The 24,312-nt window shown below is 49.2% G+C and overlaps 1 protein-coding gene across 1 annotated transcript; it reads left to right on the forward strand.

Annotated features, from left to right (window-relative positions):
* The first annotated feature begins 4,173 nt into the window (after positions 1–4,173).
* LOC109553231 (pancreatic lipase-related protein 2) lies at positions 4,174–23,728 on the forward strand. Its single transcript, XM_019953213.2, has 12 exons — positions 4,174–4,222; positions 7,259–7,413; positions 9,666–9,791; positions 12,222–12,356; positions 13,090–13,201; positions 14,223–14,342; positions 15,582–15,701; positions 18,516–18,634; positions 19,052–19,181; positions 20,383–20,494; positions 21,826–21,993; positions 23,665–23,728. The coding sequence occupies exons 1-12, from the start codon at positions 4,174–4,176 to the stop codon at positions 23,726–23,728; spliced, it is 1,410 nt and encodes a 469-aa protein (XP_019808772.2).
* Positions 23,729–24,312: the final 584 nt, after the last annotated feature.

The following is a 24,312-nucleotide window of genomic DNA, read 5'->3' on the forward strand; positions in this document are numbered from 1 at the left end:
GAGTCAGACACAACTGAGCAACTTCACTTTCACTTTTCACTTTCATGTATTGGAGAAGGAAATGGCAACCCACTCCAGTGTTCTTGCCTGGAGAATCCCAGGGACGGGGGAGCCTGGTGGGCTGCCATCTATCGGGTCGCATAGAGTCGGACACAACTGAAGCGACTTAGCAGCAGCAGCTGCAAGGAAGCTGTGGGGAGGTTGATGCAGCAGCCTAGAGAGGTGATGTCAGCCCCTCAGGGGCAAGGGCAGGGAAAGGGAAGGGGGGACAGACAAAGGAGGTGATGAAGATGAGAAACATGTCTCAAAAGGCCTCAGGGTGCTGGCAAAGGAAGACCCAAGCCACCCCTCCCCAGGGCAGCAGCTGGGCCAGCTGGCAGCACTACCCAGGCCCTGACCCTGCCACCTGTGGCCAGTGAATGACTTTTCCCACAGGTGCTGCCCTTCACTTCCTTCCCAGGGCAGATAGCTGGCGGGACTTCAGAACCTCGGGCATGCCCGCCAAGAGGAAGGAGGAGCTGAACTGGCCCTGCCGTGGTGAGAAGCCAAGTGGGAGGCAGCCTGGGGCCCTGCCGACCTGCTTTGGGCCAGCCACCCTGCCACGGAGACCAGGCAGGCTCCAGACTGCTAGGGAACACCCAGTGGGTCTGTCCCCAGTCACTGGTGACTGCAGCAGGGGTGCCCAGGCCCCCTGGGGAGCAGCGTGGTGTAGGGATGGTGTTCTTCAATCCACCTAGAATCCCCCCCATTTACAGGTCAGCAAACTGAGACCTACAGAAGGAGAGAGCCACAGCAGCAGCACTGTAGGAGGTGGTGCCTGAGATCAAGGCCTCCTCAGGCTTCCCTGGTGACTCAGTGGTAAAGAATCCACCTGCCAAAGCAGGAGACACGGATTCGATCCCTGGTCCGGGAAGATCCCACATGCTGTGGAGCAACTAAGCCCAAGCGCCCCAACTTTAGAGACCTGTGCTGTACAGCTGGGGAGCCACAACTACAGAGGCTGCACACCCGCACTAGAGCCCATGCTCCGCAACAAGAGAAGCCACTGCGATGAGAAGGCTGTGCGCCGCTAGAGAGCAGACCCCGCTGGCTGCAACGAGGGAAAAGCCTATGCAGTAGTGAAAGCCCAGCGCGGTCAAAAACACATAAACAAAATCATATAATCTATATAAATTATATATATATAAAAGATCAAGGCCTCCTCTTCCATTCACCCTTAACTAACCCCTTGCTTCCCCAGCCTCTGACACCTGGGCTGTAGAATGGGAATACACAAGGCCCCTAGAGGCTGGAGCTACAATCTGATTGATGCCTGCTGTTTCCTCTCAGGACACCTTTTGAACCAACACCACCTATTTCTCCTCTGATATCTAGCTTTAACATCCTCAATATCTCCTCTGGACGCTCTTCCCAAGATGTGTTTGTTCAGCATATATCTCACGACTTAGATATTGCAGCCTCATATTGGGTGGTTCCTCATCCACTTTGAAAGAGGTATTTGGGTGCTGTGCTCCTTTGGAGTGACTCTTGCTCAGATTAGAAAGGTGAGTCCTTTCTCTAGGCTGCAGTTTCCCAAATTTCCTGTAGGATCCCAGATTCGAAAACAAACTTAGAAGTAGACCACCGATGTTGCCCCTCAACCGGCACTGGGCTTCGGCCCACCTCTACTCAGTCACAGCGCCATCCAAGTGAGGAGGGGGCCCTCCCCTCCAACAAAGCTCTGTTCTATTTCCCAGTGGCTCTAGCCTTTAGGAAGTTTTTCCTCATATGGAGCAAATCCGCCTCAGTGAGTTCCTCGAAGACAAGCGTGATCACGACCTGCCTTCGGCATTTAGAACAGAGCCTGGTGACCTGAAAATATCAAGAATTATCTCTTGCCTAAATGAAATATAAACTTCCCCTTTCTTTCCAGCTCTGCCCTCTCTTTGGCTGTTGACCAGACAAAACACCACTGGTCCCTTTGGAGAGAAGATTTCCTGGATTCCTTGACCAAACTGTAGCTGGAACCAGGAGAGCATAGAGGATGGGACCCAGGGATTATCTGAACGTGTTTCACTAAACCTTTGTCAAAAACTAAATCTAGTCACAGAAAGGCTTGGCTGCTATTAGTGTGGGTGGTGAAACCAAAGAACTACACAATCCCAAACTTTCCTAATGAGGATGGAAAGGTCATCAGGAATAGAGAGTCAGGAAGGGGCAGTGCCTAAGACCCAGCTAAGCCCCCAGAAGGACCACGGGCCTCTGAGACTGGGACTGGGACTGGGACTGTCTCCTTTCAGGGGAGGTCCAGTGGCTAGGCACACCTTCCAGGGCCCCAGTGGCAAGAGACAGCCACTCCAAGGGCTGATCAGAGGGACTGTCCACAGAATTGTGGACAGGGTCAAGGGAATCCACTAGGGAGGCTAAATCACCCAGGGATTAGCAACCCCTGGAAGCTTCTACTTTCCTAGTCTGAAGCTTAGCCGGAGGGAGCTGTCAAGAGAGTCTAGAAAGAGCTGGGGGCCAGGTGACGAGCTGCTTGAGAGGAGCTGAAGCTGGCAGGAGAGAGGGGGCAGCTATCATGGCATCACAGCACAGAAGGGAGCGAGCCTGGGGAAGATATACCCCAAACCCTCCCTCCTCCTACCTCCTTCCCATTGATGGAAGCCAACCAGAAGACCAAGGGTAAGTAGTGCAGAGATGCTGTCCATTGAGAGAGCTTCTAGGGCACAGAGCAGGAAGGAGAAGGCAGGAGAGACCTGGAATGGATTCAGCTCACTGTTGGCTTCCACTGTCCTAGTCTTTCATCCAACAAGTGTTTATGGATCACCTAGTGTCTGTCAGGTGCGTGGTTATGGGAGTGGTGGTATCCCAAGACACTTCCGGCTGCCAGGAATGTTTTTCAATCTGGTGCATATACATTTGTTCCCTGGTAGCTCAGATGGTAAAGAATCTGCCTGCAGTGCAGGAGACTCATGTTCAATTCCTGGGTCAGGAAGATCCCTTGGAGGAGGAAATGGCCACCCACTCCAATATTCTTGCCTGGAGAATTCTGTGGACAAAGGACCCTGGCAGGGTACAGTCCATGGGGCTGCAGAGTCGGACACGACTGAATGACTAACACTTTGTTTCATCTTCACACATGTGTCAAAGTTCATTAAACTGTACTTGAGTTTTAAACATAGAATTTATGCACTTTGGAGCATCTAAATTAAATGTCAATTTTTAAAACAGTGGGACGGCACCTGGCTATTCACCCAGGATCTCCTCTTGGCCCTGAAGGAAAGAAAACACCTCCAATCTTCTTATCTCTGGGTCTTAGACGATACTGTTTCCAAACAAAGCTGTATTTGAGCAGTGTTTATTTTACTCTTTTGAGCGCCTCCAACTGCAGGGCTTTTATAACTCTGTCCAGGTTCTCTAGAAGGATGCTCCCCGCCCACCCTACCACCAAAGTAACCAAGGGCTGTCTTCATAAGCCACCCGCTCCTGCATGGCTTTGCCAGGGTCTGCAGGACAATGAGATGAGTCTGGGGTTCCTGTTTCCCTAGGGATTTTGAACAGGAAGCCCTGCAGCTTAGCGTTTCTCTGTTATCTCTAGGGGAACACAACCTTTGGGCAACTGTACCCGTGAATTCAGGTTAACAGAGCCTTTTGAGATCCCACAAAGTCAGTTTCCCTTTCCTTGAATCTCACTTCATAAACAGTCCTGCTCCCCTGGTCGAGCTGGCTTTGTGTGTTTATGATAACCTAGGTTCAAAGCAGGCATGTGCAGAGCGCTGTCTGCCCCGGCTTCCCCCACCCTACCTCGCCGCCCCGTCCCCCCCCCCGCCTCCCCGCCCCTCCACCCTCCGGTCCTTTCCTGAGGAATCCAAAGGATCAAGCCTGGTTATAAAAAGCCATGACCAACCTGCTGGGCTGTGCGTGGAAGCCCTGGGGCCACACGGTAAACCACTTGCCCTGTGAGGGCAGGGAGAGTAGGAGGGGCTGGGGCTGCCAGAGAGACCTGGCCCAGAAGAGGGGTGCTGAGGCTGAGTCCAGGATCTGAGAGAGGTGCTCCCCACCTCCCTGTGCGGGGAGGCTTCAGGGTTCCTGGGGAGGGCCCCGAGGGTACTGAGGGACACATACCCTGTTCACCAGCCTCCTGCCCGTGCATCTGGGTGTCCGTGCGCGTCTCTGGCTTCATCCACGAAGATGCTGCCCTCCTGGACCATCGGTCTTCTCCTGCTGGCCACAGTCAGAGGTGAGGATGCAGTCACCACCCCTTGGTGACCATGCCTGGGCTGGCCTTGCTTGGGCTGAGACAGACAAGAGGCATCATTGTCACCATTCTCATCATGCTAATTAATAACGTTATCCTTATTTCTTGATAAAACCATCAGTACAATTCAGGGAATTTGACTCTATGGCAAACACAGGGCAGCCTGCTCAACACAGATGACCAGCATCATCCAGCTTGGTCCCATTTCTCCAATGGCTGGAGTGGGTGACAGGGGTGGCAGGCAGCTGGGGCAGGTGGACAGTGTGGGGGCAGGGGGGCGGTTCTTGTCAGGCCCCCAGTACCCTCAGTCCCTGGGTGTGGACAAGGGCTCTTCCGCAGACTGAAAGGCATGGATGTGTCCCCCTGAGAACTCCCGTCCTGGCCCACCTCCTGCCCGGGGGAGATGCAAAAACCCAAGTTTTTACTTGTCCTGCTGCTGCTGCTGCTAAGTCGCTTCAGTTGTGTCCGACTCTGTGCAACCCCATAGACGGCAGCCCACCAGGCTCCGTTGTCCCTGGGAGACACTGGAGTGGGTTGCCTTTTCCTTTTCCAATGCATGAAAGTGAAAAGTGAAAGTGAAGCCGCTCAGTCGTGTCCAACCCTCAGCGACCCCATGGACTGCAGCCTTCCAGGCTCCTCCATCCATAGGATTTTCCAGGCAAGAGCACAGGAGTGGGGTGTCATTGCCTTCTCCTAAAACCTCCCAAAGGCTCCTCGAGCCCCAACCTGCTTATTCCCATTCCCCGCTCCTCGCAGGGGTGCCTCCCAGCTGCTCTCTTTCCCACGCTGTCCCATCTTCGCACCTCCTCTCCCATCAGTCAGAACCCCTCACTGCCTGGCTCAGGCCCCCAAACCCTGCTGAGCACACTCTCGCCAAGAGCTGGCATAGTCTCTTCCAGTCCTTTCGAGGGCTTTCTCCTGCAGCCAGACTCTTGCCCCTTGTCTCCTCAGCTTGTCCCCAGCCCCTTCTTATCTTTCTAGAATTCCACCCTGGCCTTGCAGCAAGACCCGGCCCCTGACAGCAGAGCCCCGGGTGGGATTTGGCAGTTCCTCCAGCCTTCTGGATCCCTCGTGGTCTCCTCCACTGCTCTGCTGCTTCCTGCTGCCCTAGGGGCGGGCATTCCCAAAGGTCACTCCCAGACACCCTCCTCATCTTTCTCTTCCTCAGGGTCACCCCCTTGCCTAGTGCCCTCCAATACCCCCTTAGCCCTCCCAAGTTCCAGGCAGCTCCACTAGGGTCATCCCCCACTCCTCAAACTCACTTGTGCCAAACCACAATCAGCCATCACCCCCACCTCCAGCTCCCTACTTTTGCCTTAACTCCCCTGAGAGGGCAGAATGCCCACCCCTCTCCAGGCCCACAGGCGCCGCACCCCAGGGTCTGCTGTCTCCCAGCCTCTTATACTTGGCTCCTTAGAACACCTTCGGGAGCACAGCCCTGCCCACCCCACTGGCCAGTTCAGCATCTCCAGCACTTCCCCACTATTCACCCAACAGCCCAGGTGTCTTCACCTGGCCTCGAAGCCCCCACATATCTCACCTGAAGCAAAGATTGCTTTAGTCTTCTGTAGCCCTTCGGGTAGGACTGTTCTCTCTTCCCACAGTGTATCCAACACTATCGTTATTCCTTCCCAATTACATTTCCTCTTTCAGGGCAGGGTTTGGATCTGATTTGTCTGTGGCTCCCCAGCTCCTGGGCTTCCCTGATGGCTCAGGCAGTAAAGAATTCCCCTGCAATGTAGGAGACCCTGGTTCGATCCCTGAGTTGGGAAGATCCCCTGGAGAAGGAAATGGCAACCCACTCCAGTATTCTTGCCTGGAGAACTCCATGAACAGAGGAGTCTGACGGGCTATAGTCCAGGGGGTCGCAAAGAGTCAGACACGACTGAGTGACTAATACTCTCACACTTTCACACACACCCCAGCTCCTACCTTTATTCCCAGTTAAGTTTCTGGGGTTCAAATCATGGATCCACCACTGGCTGTGACCTGGGGGAGCTTCCTTTGTCTCTCTGTGCCCTGGGTTCCTCTTCTTTCAAACAGAGGTAAATTCTTTGATCATAGGGCCATTTGGAGGCTAAAATGGCTAATACTGATAAAGTGCTGGTGTGGTATCTGGTACATTGAAAACAACAAGTATTAACTATCACCAGTTTTTGAATGAATGACCAACATTTGACACCATCAGTTGAAGAAGGCTAAGAGAAAAAATCCATCATAATCCTCTAGATTTGAAATTATGTCACCCTTAGTCATACCAGGGGTGACATAACTGTGAAAATGTATCATGGACTGGAGAAAGGACCTTCAGATTTAGATGAGGTTATTTGAGTCATCAGTTGCATGCATGGAGCCTCTACTCTATACAGTATGATGTGAAAATAAATTCTCTCTGTTCTTAGGGCATTTAGCTTTTCAAAGAACAGCAGGGGAATCTGAAATGGCAGAGAATAACTTGAGGGGGAAAAAGGTGCATTAAGGGATGACATGAAAACATATGGATTGAACAAATGCCCGAGAATGCCTACTGTGTGCATGGCCTGTGCCAGATATAAGGGAGACATCCAGACTCATCACATAGCATCTCTGTGCCACAGGCATTCATAGGCACTTGATAAATACTTGATGGTTGATGAGTGGCTAGAAAGGGCCATCTGGGAGTTTGCTGGAAGAGGTGGTTTTAGGGCCAAAGATCCCCAGATTTTTCAGCAATTCTCCAACTTGCCTGATGAACAGGGGCATTTATTAAATATGCTGTTTCCAGGGCCCCACCCCAAACCCCCCAAATCAGAATCTTTGAGGGAGGGGCCTGGGAGTGTGTATATGCTCATTCACCCCCAGCATCCAGGTGGTTCTTATTACCCAGAAGTTTGAAGAACACTGATAGCAAGGATGAAGATGAGATTGGCCTTGGTCAGCCCTGGGCTGCACCCTGAAGAGTCCTCGCAAGCAGCTGAGATAACATTGCTCCTTCTTAGAACCTCACAAGGGTCCTGTTTGTTCCTCTTCCTGCCCCAGGAAAGGAGATTTGCTATGAACCTTTTGGCTGCTTTTCTGATGAAAAACCATGGACTGGAATCCTTCAGCGGCCTTTAAAGTTATTTCCCTGGTCCCCTGAGGACATCGACGCTCACTTTCTTCTATATACAAATGAGAACCCAAATAACTACCAAGTAAGAGGGCCGTAAAATGACCGTATAGTGGTGGTGGGGTGGGAGAGGATTTGGGCACCCACACTGGAGCCTTCATGTGGTTGTCTAAGGAATTATTCATGGCCTTGGAACTTTCCAGAAGGTGCTTCCTCACCAGTGATAGAGTTAGAACTGACTGAACTCTAGGGATCTGATGAAATCTATGGATGCCCAACCTGAAAACTGTAAGTGACGTATTCACACACTTATGCAGAGAACTTCAGGACTTCTAGGATTAGAACCTTGATCGGGGGAGAAAGTGGGTATGAGTAGCTTTTACGGATAAACCCAGGCCTTTGTGTCCCTAGGAGGGTCTGGGTTCTTTCTGCACCAAGAAGTAGAGGGAGCGAAGCCCCTCAGAGGGTGGGGGACCGGAAGACAGAAATCCTTCCTTAGGCGCTAGAAGGGAAGCAGGGGACATTTAATGACAAAGGAGAAAAGTTGGGGACCCTCGGAGCAATCTTCAGTTTCCAAAAAGATTGCCAGGTGACGACCAGCAAGCTTACCCCAGGTGCTCATGTAAAGTAACTATACTCCAATAAAAGTTTTTTTAAAAATAGGGAATGAGACTGGAGCTCCTGAAAGGGTAAAGTCATGAGAGTCCTTCTAGCACATCAGGATGTATGGACTTGACCCACCGGGGAATGACCTTCCTAAGGCAATATACCTGATTGTGCAATAAGCGCTTGCATGGAAAAAAAAATTGTAAAATTAAGATTTTAAAAATTAAGAGAATTTGCTCAGAACTCAAGCAGCTCACAGCTCTGGCCCCAAACCAAGTTTGAGATAGCACAGTGTCTGGATATAGGTCCCCAGGGTCACCTACTGTGAGATTCTAAGTGATAAACCCCACACTCAGAGTCCCCATTACAAAAAAAGTAGATTAAAAAAATGAAATTTATGCAAAAAAAAAAAAATTCCTGAAAGGGAATGGTAGACGTCCGCAGATGGCCAAAGAGGTCCTGGGAGAGAAAAGCTGAGGAACCCCTGGGCCTAAAGCAGCAGGCATGACAGGAGCTACAGATTCAAGGAACAGAAAGGGCTTTAAATGCATAAAATAAACAGCATTGGATACCAAGGAGTCATCTTCCCTGGTGGTTCAGATGGTAAAGAATCTGCCTGCAATACAGAAGCTGCTAAGTCACTACAGTCGCGTCCGACTCTGTGCGATCCCATAGATGGCAGCCCACCAGGCTCTGCCATCCCTGGGATTCTCCAGGCAAGAACGCTGGAGTGGGTTGCCACTGATCAGGGTTCAATTCCTGGATCAGGAAAATCCCTTGGAGAAGGCAATGGCTACCCATTCTAGTACTCTTGCCTGGGAATTCCATGGACAGAGGAACCTGGCAGGCTACAATCCATGGGATCGTAAAGATTGGACACGACTGAGCAATTTTCACTTCACAAAGGATACTAACTATATTGGGAAATAGTTATCAGAACATTTAAAAAAATTAATGTGGGATATGGTAAAATAAGCTAGTATATGGTAATAGTTAACTGCTTTATTATCTTCCTAAATAACAAGGTCTAGGGGTTGGTCCATGGGGTCGCTAAGAGTCAGACAGGACTGAGTGACTTCACTTTCACTTTTTACTTTGATGCATTGGAGAAGGAAATGGCAACCCACTCCAGTGTTCTTGCTTGGAGAATCCCAGGGATGGGGGAGCCTGGTGGGCTGCCGTCTATGGGGTCACACAGGGTCGGACACGACTGAAGCGACTTAGCAGCAGCAGTAGCAGGGGTTGGTCTAATAACTTCTGTCATTTTAAATAGTAATGAGTACAAATGATATTTTTAAACATCTAAAACAACTATAATATTAAATGAAAATACCTGTGACTTCTACTGGTGACAGAGTATGGCTAAGACTACTGTGGTTTGTTGCTCATCATTTAAAAAAACACTGTATTTCAGTATATGCTGCTGCTAAGTCACGTCAGTCGTGTCCTACTCTGTGCGACCCCATAGACGGCAGCCCACCAAGGCTCCCTGTCCCTGGGATTCTCTAGGCAAGAACACTGGAGTGGGTTGCCATTTCAGTATATAAAGACCCATAAACTTGGACATTCTGAATTCTATCCTCAAACCCAAATAGGTCAGGAACTCCTTTTCTAGACTTACCCAGGTTCATGGGAGTTGAACCTGTGACCTCAGTCTTACGGGAATGGGCTCTTAAGGGCCTGTGGCTTAGAAAGGCCAACATTCAAATTCATCTTTTTTCATTTAACCAGCGGATCAATATCACTGACTTAGCCACTGTCAGGGCTTCAAACTTCCAACTGGACCGCAAGACACGCTTCGTCATCCACGGCTTTATAGATGATGGGGATTCGGGCTGGCCTACTGACCTGTGCAAGGTAGGCACCCACCCTCCTCATCTGGTGAGATAAACGCCACCAGCAGACGGAGTCAAACACTGCAGCCCTGAAGGCTGGGAAAGGACGACCTCCAGGGAAAGGCAGGCTCTTCCTAAAACCACCAAGGAAAACTCAGATTCTCAGGGGCACCCACTCTCAAGTTCTCCCAACTCACCAACCTCTACCCAAACATCTCCTTATGATGCTGGAAAGACCCAGAGTCCAATCAAAAAGTCCCAGAGGTGGAGATGACAGCCAATTACCTGGCATTTGTCTCTGGTGGTTTCTGTAAAAACCCCTGTGTGCACAGCATAAAAAATGCATTATCCCCTGCAGCACTGCTATCCAGTAGAACTTTCTGTGATGATGGAAATCTTCTATATCTGGGCTGCCCAAATCAGGAGCCCCTGGCCACCTGGGCTCAAGAAACTGACATGTGGCTAATGTGACCAAAGAACTGAATTTTAAATTTTACTTCTTTGTAATCAATTGTGAAGAGCCACGAGTGGCTAGTGGCCATGGTACTGGGCAGTGCAACTTTAAAGTGATCGTGAATACTGGTAATGAATTATTATTCATACCATCCATTTCCTGAAAAGTTACCGTGACTCTGGCATTGTGCCAATCATTCCACAGTCAGTCCTTGTCCTGTTTAACCCTCCCAGCCTGGCTGTGAGGTAGGTACAGTTATGGTTCTCACTCTACAGATGAGGAAATTAAGGCCCCCCAAAATTCAGTACTTGCTCAAAGTTGAATCCAGAGGTGGAATGCAAAACCAGGTCTTCCATGCTCAAGATACCACAACTCCCTGTGTCTACAACTTTAGCTTGTAGGAGGTGCCCACGCATGGCTCTTAGAGGCTTAGGCTGCACTGGGATGGACCTGAGCAGCTCCTTCTCAAGGTTCTCTGCTCCCCTTTGGCTGGATGTTCACAAGTGTCTCCTGAGGCCCATCAGGCGGTGTAGGCCTGGAAATTGGACAGCCTGGTGCATGCGATCCACCATGTCGTCCTAATCTCCAGCCAACTCTTCCCAGCCTCAATGAATAATAACGAACAAAGGAAAAGTGTTCATTTCCTCTATGAAATGGAGGCCTCCCCGAATGGACAAAGGAAATAGTGTTACCCTTTCTGTTATTTGGGCTTCCCTGGTGGCTCAGATGGTAAAGTGTCTGCCTGCAATTTGGGAGACCCAGGTTCAATTCCCGGGTCGGGAAGATCCTCTGGAGAAGGAAATGGCAACCCACTCCAGTACTCTTGCCTGGAAAATTCCATGGACAGAGGAGCCTGGAAGGCTACAGTCCATGGCCTCACAAAGAGTCGGACACGACTGAGCGACTTCACTTTGTTATTTATTTATTTGGCTGTGCTGGGTCTTCATTGCTGTCTGCGGGCTTCTCATTGCGGTGGCTTCTCTTGCTGTAGAGCGTGGGCTCAGTAGTGTGGCCCACCGGCTTAATGGTCCCACAGCATGTGGGATCTTCCCTGACGAGGGATTGAACCCCTGTGTCCTGCATTGTCAGGGGGAGTTCTTAGCCACTGCACCACCAGGAAAGTTGTTTCTTTTTCCTCCCAAGGGGCCAGTATCTGTGCTTGGATAATACCACATGACACAAAAGATGCATGTATACGGTAGAGTGATATCCTACCTCTGTCTAAATTTCATCTAATCAGACTTGTCCCTCAATACAAAGCATTGTTGGGAACATGAAAGCAGCCTCTGTGTGGTTTCAACTATCTAGTGTAAGAGTCTGCAAACTTCCTCGTAGAAGAGCAGGTAATAAATACTGTAGCATTTGTGGGTCGCATGATTGTAGTTCATATGGTTTCTGTTGTGGCTATGAAGCAGGGGTGGGCAACAGGTAAACAGATGGATGTGACTGTTTGCAGTAAAACTTTTGGGCTTCCCAGGTGGTGTGGTGGTAAAGAATCCACCTGACAATGCAGACAAGAGACATGAGTTCAATCCCTGGGTCAGGAAGATCCCTCAGAGAAGGAAATGACAACCCACTGAAATATTCTTACATGGAAAAATCCCACGGACAGAGGAAGCTGGATGGTTACAGTCCATGGTGTGGCAAAGAGTAGGACATGACTAAGTGACTGAGCACACACAGTCATAAAAGCAGGTGGATTTGTCACTCAGGTAGCAGTTTGCTAATCCCTGACCTAGTAAGTCATCTTTCTGACATGGTTGTGTCAATGACCTTCTGTAAAACCTTAGACAAGTTACTTTGTTCCAGGCCTCAGTTTCCACATCTGCTAAGTGGGAATAAGTATAGTCCCAGTTCATAGGGCTGTGGTGAGGACCAGGACAAATGTGAGGAATATTAAAGCCTTGACACAAACAAGCTAGGTGCTTGATAGATGTGAATTCCTGATTCTGGAGTGTGCAACGGGTGGCTGTTAATAAACTGGTTTGTCTTCCCCAGAAAATGTTTAAAGTGGAGAAGGTGAACTGCATCTGTGTGGACTGGGAGCACGGGGCGTGGACAAAGTATACCCAAGCCGTCCACAACACTCGGGTCGTGGGAGCAGAGATAGCGTTCTTCATACAAGGGCTGTCGGTAAACCCCTGCCTGGGCCCCATGCTGTGGGGAGGGGTCAGGGAGAGGGCCAGGTCAGCACCCCAGAGCACCCGGAGGCAGCCTGGGGACCATGGGGTGAGGCAGAGCCTGGAAGCCAGGAGCCAAGGAAGGCCTTTGCTTCAGGAAGCTGCAAAGTTCTCCGTCCCCGGCTGTCCTGAAGATCCCTAGCTGTGAGGCCCAGGGCAGACTAGCCTCTTTGAGCCTCAGTTTTCCTTTTTGAGATAAGCCTTCCTTGAAGCTTGATCTGGGAATTGGAGAGCGAGCTGGGCTGCCCGGCAGCTCTCAGCCCAGTGGAGTCTTCATCCTTTGGGAAGGTCCCTTACAGCCTTCGGGAAGGTTGATTCTGGAGAACCCCAGAGCCAGGGCCATGAACCACGCTCTGAACTGGCCCCTATGGGGGACTCCGGTGGGGAGGTCCATGGTGGGGTATGGATGGGACTTCGCAGTGTGCACAGCCAGTCCTGGCCAAGGTGGCCTGCAGATGACACGGTGGTTGCTGGTCAGCACCAGTGCCTCACAAGCCAGCTGGACCCCAGGACCTGCAGACTGTGGCCAGCGGGAGGCCGAGTCACGCTGTCCTAGGTGGTGGCCTGGAGCCAGAGGTTATTCCTCCCAAGCTTCCAGGCCGGGTCCTGTCCCCATCCCTGCTCCCCCAGAGCCAGCGCATGTCTCTACTCATTCCTCTGGTAACTGACGCTCCACCCCTCTGCAGACCGAGCTGGGCTATGGCCCGGAGAACGTGCATCTCATTGGCCACAGCCTGGGTGCACAACTGGCAGCTGAGGCCGGCAGGAGGCTGGGGGGCCAAGTGGGCAGGATCACAGGTAGGGGCGCAGGGTGATGTAGGATGGGGTAGGAGATGGGAGGGGGGAAGGGGGAGGGTAACCCGGCCAGGGGGGTTATTGTTATCATTCCCACTTTCCAAGTTCAGGGAGAACAGGCACTTTGAGCAGCACCAGCACTAGATGTAGGTCATCGAGTCCTGGATGCCCTGCTTCTTCCACCCTCAGCTTCTATTTGAAGATGAAATTGTCACGGCCCTTGGCTCAGGAAGGGCTTCCCTGGTGGATCAGCTAGTAAAGAATCTGCCTGCAATGCGGGAGAGCTGGGTTCGATCCCTGGGCTGGGAAAATCCCCTGGAGAAGGGAATGGCTACCCGCTCCAGTATTCTGGCCTGGAGAATTCCATGGACTGGATAGTTCATGGTGTCGCAAAGAGTCAGAAAAGACTGAGTGACTTTTCACTCCATGCCTCAGGAAATTCATAGTCTAGTGCAGGAGACAAACGACTAAGTAGGCAAATAAAATCCAAAGTAGAATTAACACATCAGAAGAAGTCTATACAATAAGGAGGGGGCGGAGATGGGCCAAGAAAGGAGAGGCCACATGTTCCATGAGGAGCTGGGATCTGAGGGGGCCTTGGAGGGGCGAGGTTCAGATTAGGAGAATGTGGGGAGGTGAGCTGCAGGCTGGGGGCTGCCTGAGCAAAGACACAAGGGAACAGACTGTGTGGGACTCAGAGGCTGGGCAAGGACCGGGTCAGGCCCAGGAGATCAGATTTGGAGGGTAGCGGCCCCACAGGAAGGAGTGAGGGGAAAAAGAAAAAGGGAGACGAGGGGGGCAAGGGCGCCACCCCGATCTTCCATGGAGCCAGACGGTGGGGACTTCCTGATACTGTTTGGCAGCCAACGACCCCACTGGCAGCCTTCTGAATCCTTCCAACTGTGACTGCTGGGGTGTGGCCCCCTTTGTCCAGGGATCTCCGTGGATTTCGCGGGTACAGGGTTTAGATCCTGGTTGGTCTTAGAGTGCGGCCTCCCTGTCCACCTCCCCTTCCCATTCTCAGGGCTGGACCCGGCTCAGCCATGCTTCGAGGGCACGCCCGAGGAGGTTCGGCTGGACCCGTCTGATGCCATGTTTGTGGATGTGATTCACACGGATTCTGCCTCCATAATCCCTTTCCTGAGTGAGTCCCCTCACCTCACCTCTCAGGGACCAAGGCTGTAACTGATGGGAGCAGTTCCAGGCCCAGCCGTGCAACCCCTGCCACCCTCCCCCAACCCCCCACACATACCGCAGGGTGGTATACAAAACAGGTAGCCACGGGAAACAGGTTGGGCACCAACTAGCCAAAATAGGTGTCAGTCACAAACCAACAGTTCAGTGCCGATGATAACAACCCGAGGCCCCGATCGGACAGCAGACGTCTATAGGCCACGGGAGGCTCACCCACTCTACAAACTCTACATTCTTCCCTGGTCTGCCAATATCGAGAGTGGCAGATGTATTTATTATTGACGTTTGACCTGTACTTACAAAATGCAAAGTTAATTTTTTTTCTTCTTATGGCAACGCTTTGGTTAAAGTTTGTTTTGTCAGAGATTAAATATCATCTTTAATTCTTCTAAAATCAACATTCTTTTTGCAATATTTTCTTGCAAAACCACTCATGAAATGTGCCAATGAAGATTATGTTTTCATGATGCTATCACTTACGGAAGGTTTATCATGTGCTGCATTGAACATTTTATAGACCTTCACTCATTAATCATTGTGACAGCCCTGAAAAGTGGGTATTGTTATTACCATTTCGTAGCTGAGGAAGCTGAGGCTCAACAAGGTCAAATGCTTGCCCAGGATCACAGATCTGTAAGTAGAACCAGAATGTGATCATGGGCCTGTGGGCTTCAAAATCCAAACCACCTAACCACTATGCTCTGGTTCTCAATACAGCAATATAATTTATGTGGTCTCAGCATAACACTATAATGTAGAAACCAAAAATTTTAAATGAGTAAAGTCATAAAAATTGCACCAGCCCTGACATGTGTCTTCTGGTGCATAATGGTATTAGGACACTGATAATAGTGTTGTTCAGTTGTTGTTGACTGAACATGTTGTTCAGTCATGTTGTTCAGTCTGTCTAAGACAGACAGACACACACAAATACACGTGTGCCCGCTCACCCAGAGCCGACCTTCCCCCTCATCTTCTGTGCTGCGTTGTCTCCTCCCTTCTTGTCTTGCCAAGTGCTCATCTCTGAGAACTTTCTACGGAGCCAGAGACAGGGTGGCCGTGCCGAGGACAAAATTTGCCAAGCAGTTTCTTGCTCCCACTGGAAGGAGCTGAATGCTTTCTGTAGCCATCACCTGAGCTGGAACCACCTTCCTCCCGCTCCCTGTTCACCTCTGCTCCAATGTTTCAGGTTTGGGAATAAGACAAAAGGTGGGCCACCTGGACTTCTACCCAAATGGAGGAAAGGAAATGCCTGGATGTCAGAAAAATATCCTGTCAACCATCATAGACATAAATGGAATATGGCAAGGTACGTGAATGAGAGAAGCGAGCCCAGCTGCTCCACTTGGAGAGAAGGCAGGGTGTGTGGTGTTGACACCACACATTTCACCACAGTGGCATTTTCACCACAGTGGCCTTAGATAGTGATTCTGGTTAGCCCCATTTTACAGACAAGGAAACTGGCTCAGAAAAGTGATAAAACTTGCCCAAGGCCATTTTCCGACTGCGAAGCCCAACCACATGCCCAGCCTGTGCCACCCCCCGCCCTGCACCAGGATGCTGAGACATGGGCTGCCCTTGCCCATAGGCTAGGACTCAGTTCTGGCTTTGGCTCCTATGCTCTCTCCAGGGTCGGCCCCTTGGAGAACTGCAGGGTGGAAGCAAAGATGTGAAAGGGTTTTGACTTTCTTGCCATTTGCTGTTGTCAGATGCTAGGAATGGAAAGGAAGTGAGCTGGCAAGAAGACAATGGGGAGAAGGAGGAGGGCGTGCCCTGGGGGTTTGGAGGCCCGTGTGAGGAGGCAGAGGCCGGGGGTCTGGGAGAGGGGGGCTAACCTTGTGTGTGTGTCTGCTCATCTAAGAAATCAGGCTCAGTGCCCCTAACGTTACGTGACCTGAAGCACCATTGCTATCAGCCAGCCATCCCTTTTTCTGGCTTTGGGCTATGCCTGTCACCCCTTCAGTGAGAACAGGTTTCCCTCTCCTCCCTGAAAGTGGAAACTTTGAGTCTGAGATCATCTCATTTCAGTCTTTATTTTTCCGAGCTGGGAGTTCCCCAAGGCCAAAGGCTGTGTCCCGGGCCTCTGGGCCTCTCCTTGGTACCCTGTGCTGGCCCAGAGCAAGCTCTAGTCCACTCATTACCTTGCGTTGAGCGGCCTCCTGTGGCATCTTAATATTGCTTGAACTTCACGTGAAAGAGCAGAGTCGATAAGACAACAGCCAGCATCCATCACCAGTTGGTGGAGCCTTTGACCTCCCCTCTACTCAGCACCTGGCAACCCACTCCAGTGTTCTTGCCTGGAGAATCTCAGGGACGGGGGAGCCTAGTGGGCTGCTGTCTATGGGGTCGCACAGAGTCGGACACGACTGAAGCGACTTAGCAGCAGCAGCAGCTACTCAGCACCAGGCACCTCCTGGTGTGTGTGTGGCGGCGGGGCGGGGTGGTGGTGGGGAGTGGAGCAGGGGTGTTCTTCTGCTGATCTGCTCGCAGAATGAACACCAGAGTCACAATGAGGGCTGCCCTCTCCCAGAAGTGACAGGCTGGGCACACATAATAGGAAGGAGTCCACGTTTAATTAGAGAGACGACAGGGAGAGAGAGAACAGCCTAGATGCTGGAGCAGGTTTCTATTGTGTGCACACCAGGTCACCCTGGCGCAGGCACTGAGGAACAATTACATCCACTTGCTCCTCTATTATGCAATCCCTGGGTAGCAATTTTGGATGAAAGAAACAATTAAGTTCAAAACAGGTTCTGTGGTCTGGTAATGAGTGCTGGTGTGGGACACGCAGGACTGGGGGCACTGTGAGGTGATAATTCTCCCCCAGCACAAAGTGCAACCTTCCTTTCCCCCGTGTTGAGGGATAAAGCCCAGCAGACCTCCCAGAAGTGGCCACCAGGTAGGCCAGGGTCACTGTGGATCACTCCATGGGAAGTTTGGTACCAAGTATTAAAAGCTGGAGAGATAAAAAAAGCAATTTCCCCCAACAAGAGGACTTCGGTTTAAAAAGAAAGATGATCGATAAAATGCAGTGAGAGTGGTCAGAGGCCACAGTGACCTTGCCTTCTATGGCTTTTACCTTGTGCCTGGAGGAGTAAGAAGGAGGAATTTCTCAGCCTGAGACGGTAGACAGAAAAGCTGGCTTCATGTGAAAGCTGAAATATATATATGTATATGTATACTCAGTCATGTCTGACTCTCTGTGACTCCATGAACTGTAACCCGACAGGCTTCTCTGTTCATGAAATTGTCCAAGCAAGAATACTGGAGTGGATTGCCATTTCCTTCTCCAGGGGATCTTTCTGATCCAGGGATCAAACCCGTGTTTCTTGGGTCTCCTCTTTGGCAGGTGAATTCTTTACCAGTGAGCCACCTGGGAAGCCTCCTGGGAACCCCCAAACACACACACCAGGAGGTGCCTGGTGCTGAGTAGCTGCTGCTGCTGCTGCTGCTAAGTCGCTTCAGTCGTGTTCGGCTCTGTGCGACCCCATAGACAGCAGCCTACTAGGCTCCCCCGTCCCTGAGATTCTCCAGGCAAGAACACTGGAGTGGGTTGCCAGGTGCTGAGTAGAGGGGAGGTCAAAGGCTCCACCGACTGGCAACGGATGCTGGCTGTTGTCTTGTCGACTCTGCTCTTTCACATGAAGTTCAAGCAATATTAAGATGCCACAGGAGGCCGCTCAACTCAAGGTAATGAGTGGACTAGAGCTTGCTCTGGGCCACTGGGAAGCCACCTGGGAAGCTAGGCACACCTCCAAAGCCCCCAAGCTTTCGTCAGTCATTTACGATACATGCCTGGCCCTGGAGGATTAGATAAAGGTGCTTGTTAGAACTGCTCACTCCCTAACACTTGCCTAGCCCTGAGGAGGACCTCCCCAGAAAATGGACAGTACCAGGGTGCAGAAAGCAACTCCAGCCAACCACCACTACAAACAAGCCCCCAAATTTTCTACTTGCCAAGTATGTCAAGGTCAATGATAGAAGTTTTGAACTGTGGCCAAGGTGTTCAGGAGCGGTGATACCCACCTGTGAAATGCAGAGCTGATTCCTCTCTCAGTCAGAATGGTTCAGGCTTCAAAAGTTTAATGCCTCTTGTGAGCCTCTGTGGCCTTTGTCTTCCCAGGAATCCAAGACTTTGTGGCATGCAGTCACTTAAGAAGCTACAAGTACTACTCAAGCAGTATTCTCAACCCTGATGGCTTCCTCGGCTACCCATGTGCCTCCTACGAAGAGTTTCAGGAGGTAGGGCACACCAGGGGCCCAGGGAAGATGGTGGTGGTGGTGATTTTGTCCCTGTGACTTGGAACAGAGCAGAGATGTAACTCCATGGCTGAGGAGAGCCTTCCTCCCAGGAGTAGGATGGGCAGGAGAGGAATAGCACAGACCTGAACTGTTCTGGGCCTTCCCTAGATCCCCAGCTTTCCATTCTGGAAAATTCCCAGTGGATGCATGGATGGGTAGATGGATGCAAGCGTGCATGGATCAGTGTGGGGTCCTGGGGAGCAGACACAGAATGGATACCCGAATGGAAAGGTGGATAGGTAGATGAGAAGATGGATGAGGGATGGATGGATGGATGGAATAGAAGATGAATTGTTGATAGAGTGAGTGATGAGTCCAAGGCCTTCGGCCCACAGACAAACTGTTTTCTTTCACCAGGGTGGCTGTTTTCCTTGTCCAGTGGGAGGATGTCCCAAAATGGGGCACTATGCTGACCAATTCCAGGGGAAAACCAGTGCTGTGGGACAAACCTTTTTCCTGAACACAGGGAGCAGTGGTAACTTTACAAGTAAGTTTCCATTTTACGAATTTAAAAATTCTTGCAAATAATTTTAAAGGTGTTTCAGCCTTCATAGGACCCTCGGTAGCAATTTAACAGAAACTCAGCTCTAACCATTTTAAGCTATAATGGAAGGACAGAAGAATGGCATTTGTCTTAGGTCTCAAGTTTACCCTTTAGCCAAAAATCCCGATCAATGGAATAAAGTATAGTGATTGGCCCACGCTGGGTTACAAGTTCACTCACCCCTGTGGCCAGAAGGACAGATCCATTAACAGAAGAAGAGCGTTAAGTTCAGTTCAGTTGCTCAGTCGTGTCTGACTCTGTGTGACCCCATGGACTGCAGCATGCTAGGCTTCCCTGTCCTTCTCTATCTCCCAGAGTTTGCTCAAACCCATGTCCATCAAGTTAGTGATGCCATCCAACCATCTCATCCTCTGTCGTCCCCTTCTCCTCCTGCCCTCCGTCTTTCCCAGCATCAGGGTCTTTTCCAATGAGTCAGCTGTTTGCATCAAGTGGCCAAAGTATTGGAGCTTCAGCTTCAGTATCAGTGCTTCCAATGAATATGCAGGACTGATTTCCTTTAGGTGAGGTGGGGCAAAGTCACTGTAAGTCAAGAAGTCTCCCCACTAATTATATGTCATATCAGTCCCCCTACATACACATAATCATGTTGTGTTTTTGTTGTTTTGCCCAGCTTCTCATTTAAAAAATACCAGATAGTGAAATGATCAAGATTCATGTGTTATAAGTAATGGTAGCCGAATGAAGAACAATTGTTGTTCAAAGGAGTTTTAAATTTTAAAAAGTTATGTAGCACTTTATAAAACACTTCATGCAATCTTCACAGTATTTGTCATGAAAGATCACAGTTTGGCAGTCTCTATAAAGTCTTACATGCATAGGACTTTAACCCAGCCATTCTTCTTCCCAGAATTTACTTAGGAAAAACACTTGCATGTGTGAATGAGAATATGTGCTCAAGAATGGACCCTGTAGTGTTGTTTTTAATACCAGAAAATTGGCGGTTGGGGGAGGCCAGGGAGAGCAACCTGAATCTCAGGACACCAAGCCTCACTGAAGAAAATCATCATGCATAGTCATTCTTCCCCCTCACCCACAGAGGACTCAGCTTGGAACAAGACTGCCTCCATAGGGTCATTTCTTTCAACAAGATGAGTTAATTTAATGATTGCATTTCTTTGGACAGGTTGGAGATACAGGGTATCCGTCACACTGGCTGGAACAAAGAAAGTGAGGGGGTCCATCAGAATTGCTTTGTATGGAAGTAATGGAAACTCAAAACAATATCAAATTTTCAAGTAAGTTTGATAGTAAAGTGAAATGACCAGACTTTCCATGATAGATGATTCATATGAGATTAGGTATAAACTGCTTTATAAACCTAGCCACCTATAACACAGAACCATTGAATCCTGAAATGTCAAAGCTGGATGGAAGCCTTGGATCTGGTTCAATCACCCCATTTACACATGAGAGGAGAGAGGGAGAAGTCACTATTTAACATGAGACAAATGTGGACTTCTGAATTGTCAGTTGTTGCTTCCTGACTTAGGTTTTATGAATATCAAATTCTCCTCAGGCCAGGCGCATTTGTGTGGCAACTCCCTCCTCACCAACACACACACTTCATCCCCTACACACACACACACACACAGGAAGCCTGAGGCCACCTTCTCATCGCTGTAGCCTCAGTGCCTACTTCTGCTGGGTATGTGAGGTGCTTGGTGAATGTATGTTGGACAAATGCATAATAATGCTGTAAAAGGGCTTCCCTGGTGGCTCATATAAAGAATATGCCTGTAATGCAGGAGACCTGGGTCAGGAAGACTCCCCTGGAGAAGGGAAAGGCAACTCACTCCATTGATTCTTGCCTGGAGAATTCCATGGATAGAGGAACCTGGTGGACTGCAATCCATGGGGTCACAGAGTCAGATACGACTGAGCAACTAACGCTTTCACACTTTCAATGCTGTACAAATAGATTGTTTTTTGCACTAAGTTCTACATAATAATTTTCGTGTTAAAGTTCTTTGACCACTTCCTGTGCTACACATGAGGTGATAACAAATGACCTCAGCTGACCCACAGGCATCTTTGAACATAAGATACTGCATTAATTAGTCCCACAGTAAACCAACAGGGTTAATATGCAACCCCAAATACTTAACTTCCCTCTAGGGACAGACTGTATGTGTGTGCTTGGTCGTTCAGTATGTCTGACTCTGCGACTCCATGGACTGTAGCCCACCAGGCTCCTCTCTCCATGGAATTTTCCAGGCTAGAATACTGGAATGGGTTGCCATCTCCTACTCCAGGGAATCGTCCTGACCCAGGGATCGAACCCACATCTCTTGAGTCTCCTGCATTGGCAGGCAGATTTTTTACCACTGTGTCACCTGGGAATCCCAGGGAAAAACAAAACAGTGAAAATCTAGAGTCTAATATTTTTAAAAGTTGTATTGTTTACAAACACCTTTGTGATTTACCAGTCCCTGGATGTGTATGAAGCTATACAATTTATTTGGAGAAAACCAGCAACAGTGGCTGTTGTTTGGAGAAACAATAGATTGCTATCAACCTATGTATTTATATATACACCTGATAAAATATTTTATGTCTATGTTTTCAGAGGATCCCTCCAACCAAATGCAAGTCATACGCATGACATTGATGTGGACCTCAATGTTGGAAAAGTCCAGAAGGTCAAGTTCCTTTGGAACAACAATGTGATAAATCTCTTCTGGCCCAAACTAGGGGCTTCCAGAGTTACAGTGCAAGGTGGTGAAGATAGGACTGAGTGCGTATCTTTTATTCCATCTAAGTTTTATTTTCTATATTTAGCTATCAATCTGTTCACCAGTCCATCCATTCATCCATCCAATCACCAACCTACACATCTATGCATTTATCCGCTGACACATTCATCCAGCCCTTTCTGTTCATCCACTTATCTGTCCACTCCTCTATCCAGCCATCTATACAGACACCTGTCGTCTCATGCTTCTGGCCATCCAGCCAACTATCCATTCATCTACCCAACTATTCATCTCAACTCTCCACCTATCCATCAATTTACTTTTGAAAAATAAATAATTTCCTTTAGCCAAACTCACGTTGGCAGGAGCAAGGCATCAGTATTTAGGCATATGTTCAAGAAGCGCTGATTCATGTTGATGTTTGGTAGAAACCAACACAATACTATAAAGCAATTATCCTTCAATTAAGAATAAATACATTTTTTAGAAAAGAAAAGAAAAATAAAATCATGTAGACCCATGAAAAAAAGAAACAGGCAAATATGAAACTTTTATCTTAAACAATAAGGAAGACACCTGGGCAGTACTTGGCGGAAACCTCTGAGTTAATTTCAGCTGGGGAGCAGTTAGGAATGTAAATTGCTTTGTTTGGAGACTATGGCGTGTATTGGATCTAGCTCATAGTTGCAAACTCTTCTCATTCAGAGGGAACAGAACCTTACCTGGTAGGAGCTGGGAGAGTACCTAACTATATCTAAAAATATGAAAAGAAAGTCCACCTTAAAAGAGGACCATCATTGCCAGGCTCAAAATCCTTTGGGGTTTTTTTTGTTGTTTGCTTTGCTTTTGCTATTTTATTTTTTTATTAGAGTGTAATTGCTTTACAATATTGTGTTAGTTTCTGCTACAACAAAGTGAATCTGCTATATGCATACCTGTACCCCTCTCCCTCCTGAGTTTCTACCCTACACTCCCGTCCCACCTCTCTGTGAGTGTGTGCTGAGTCACTTCACCGACTCTGTGCAACCCTATGGAGTGTAGCCCGCCAGGCTACTCTGTCCATGGGATTCTCCCGGCACGAATTACTGGAGTGGGTTGCCATCCCCTCCTCCAGAGGCGCTTCCCAACTTAGGGATCAAACTGTGGGAAGTTTCCCAGGTGTTCTGCATTGGCAGGCAAGTTCTTTACTGCTAGTGTCACCTGGGAAGCCCCATCCCATCCCTCTAGGTCATCACAAATATCATCCATTAATGCACATATATGGAATCTAGAAAAATGGTGCCGATGAACCTATTTGCAGGGCAGGAATACAGACACAGATGTAGAGAACAGACATGTGGGGACAGTGAGGAGAAAGGGAGGGTGGGATGAATTGGGAGGGGAGCATTGACATTTATACACTACCATGTGTGAAGTAGATAATCAGTGGGAAGCTGCTGTATAGCACAGAGAGCTCGGTGATAACCCCCTGGGTTTTGAAAATCCTTGATCTGACCACTGATTCACTCTCAGCTCTTTAAAAGTCCAAGGAGGGGAGGAGATTCTTTGAGAGGGTTTGCTTTCTGAGCATCACTTGGACTCTGCCTCGGGTAGCAGAGCTTTTCAGTCAAAGGGGTCTGAATTCCAGCGGATTAGCCAAAAACTGTTTACTTACCTGAAGTCACTTTTCAACAAGCCAAAGAGCCTAATGCCAGAAATGTCTTCCTCCACAGGTATAATTTTTGCAGCAACGACACGATGCGAGAAAATGCATTACAAACCCTCTACCCTTGTTAAAAATGCGGTGCCCCTTTAATCTTTCTGATAATAAAATTTCAATGGCTTTGTTCTGATGTTGTTAGTTTGACATTCTGCACGTTCTGGGTCACATTTTAGAAAAGATTTGGGGGACTGGAGCCAACTTGGCCACAGATAATGCCTAAAACATTCTATTGGTCCACCTCCTCCACCATCTCTCTCTTCCAGGATACTTTGTGTATCCTGTCCTAATGGATTTTATATCCTTAGACAGTGGAATTCTGTCCTGCTTGAAAAGATTGCTTCCACATGTTGCCCACTCAGCTTGCAGTATCCTGGGGTACCCCGTGTAAGACCCCATGTAAGAGCAGCCTGTGGCATGAGTGACTCTGGGGGTAATCTAGGTGGAATCTGCCTCCACCATGGAAGGAGAAGAGCTTTAAAAGAATTTACTACACGAACATGGCACAAAATGTAAACAATGCAGAAGTGAGCTTTTACCCAAGGTGCTGTCCTTCCAGCTATGCCCTAGGGCCTCTCACTTCCTCTTCCCAGAGACAACTTGAGTTCTCCCTGAAATAGTTTCTGTATAGAATATTTGCACACCTATCTCACATATCCCA

The sequence above is a fragment of the Bos indicus genome, chromosome 26 (genome assembly GCF_029378745.1).
Source record: "Bos indicus isolate NIAB-ARS_2022 breed Sahiwal x Tharparkar chromosome 26, NIAB-ARS_B.indTharparkar_mat_pri_1.0, whole genome shotgun sequence".
Classification (NCBI taxonomy): domain Eukaryota; kingdom Metazoa; phylum Chordata; class Mammalia; order Artiodactyla; family Bovidae; genus Bos; species Bos indicus.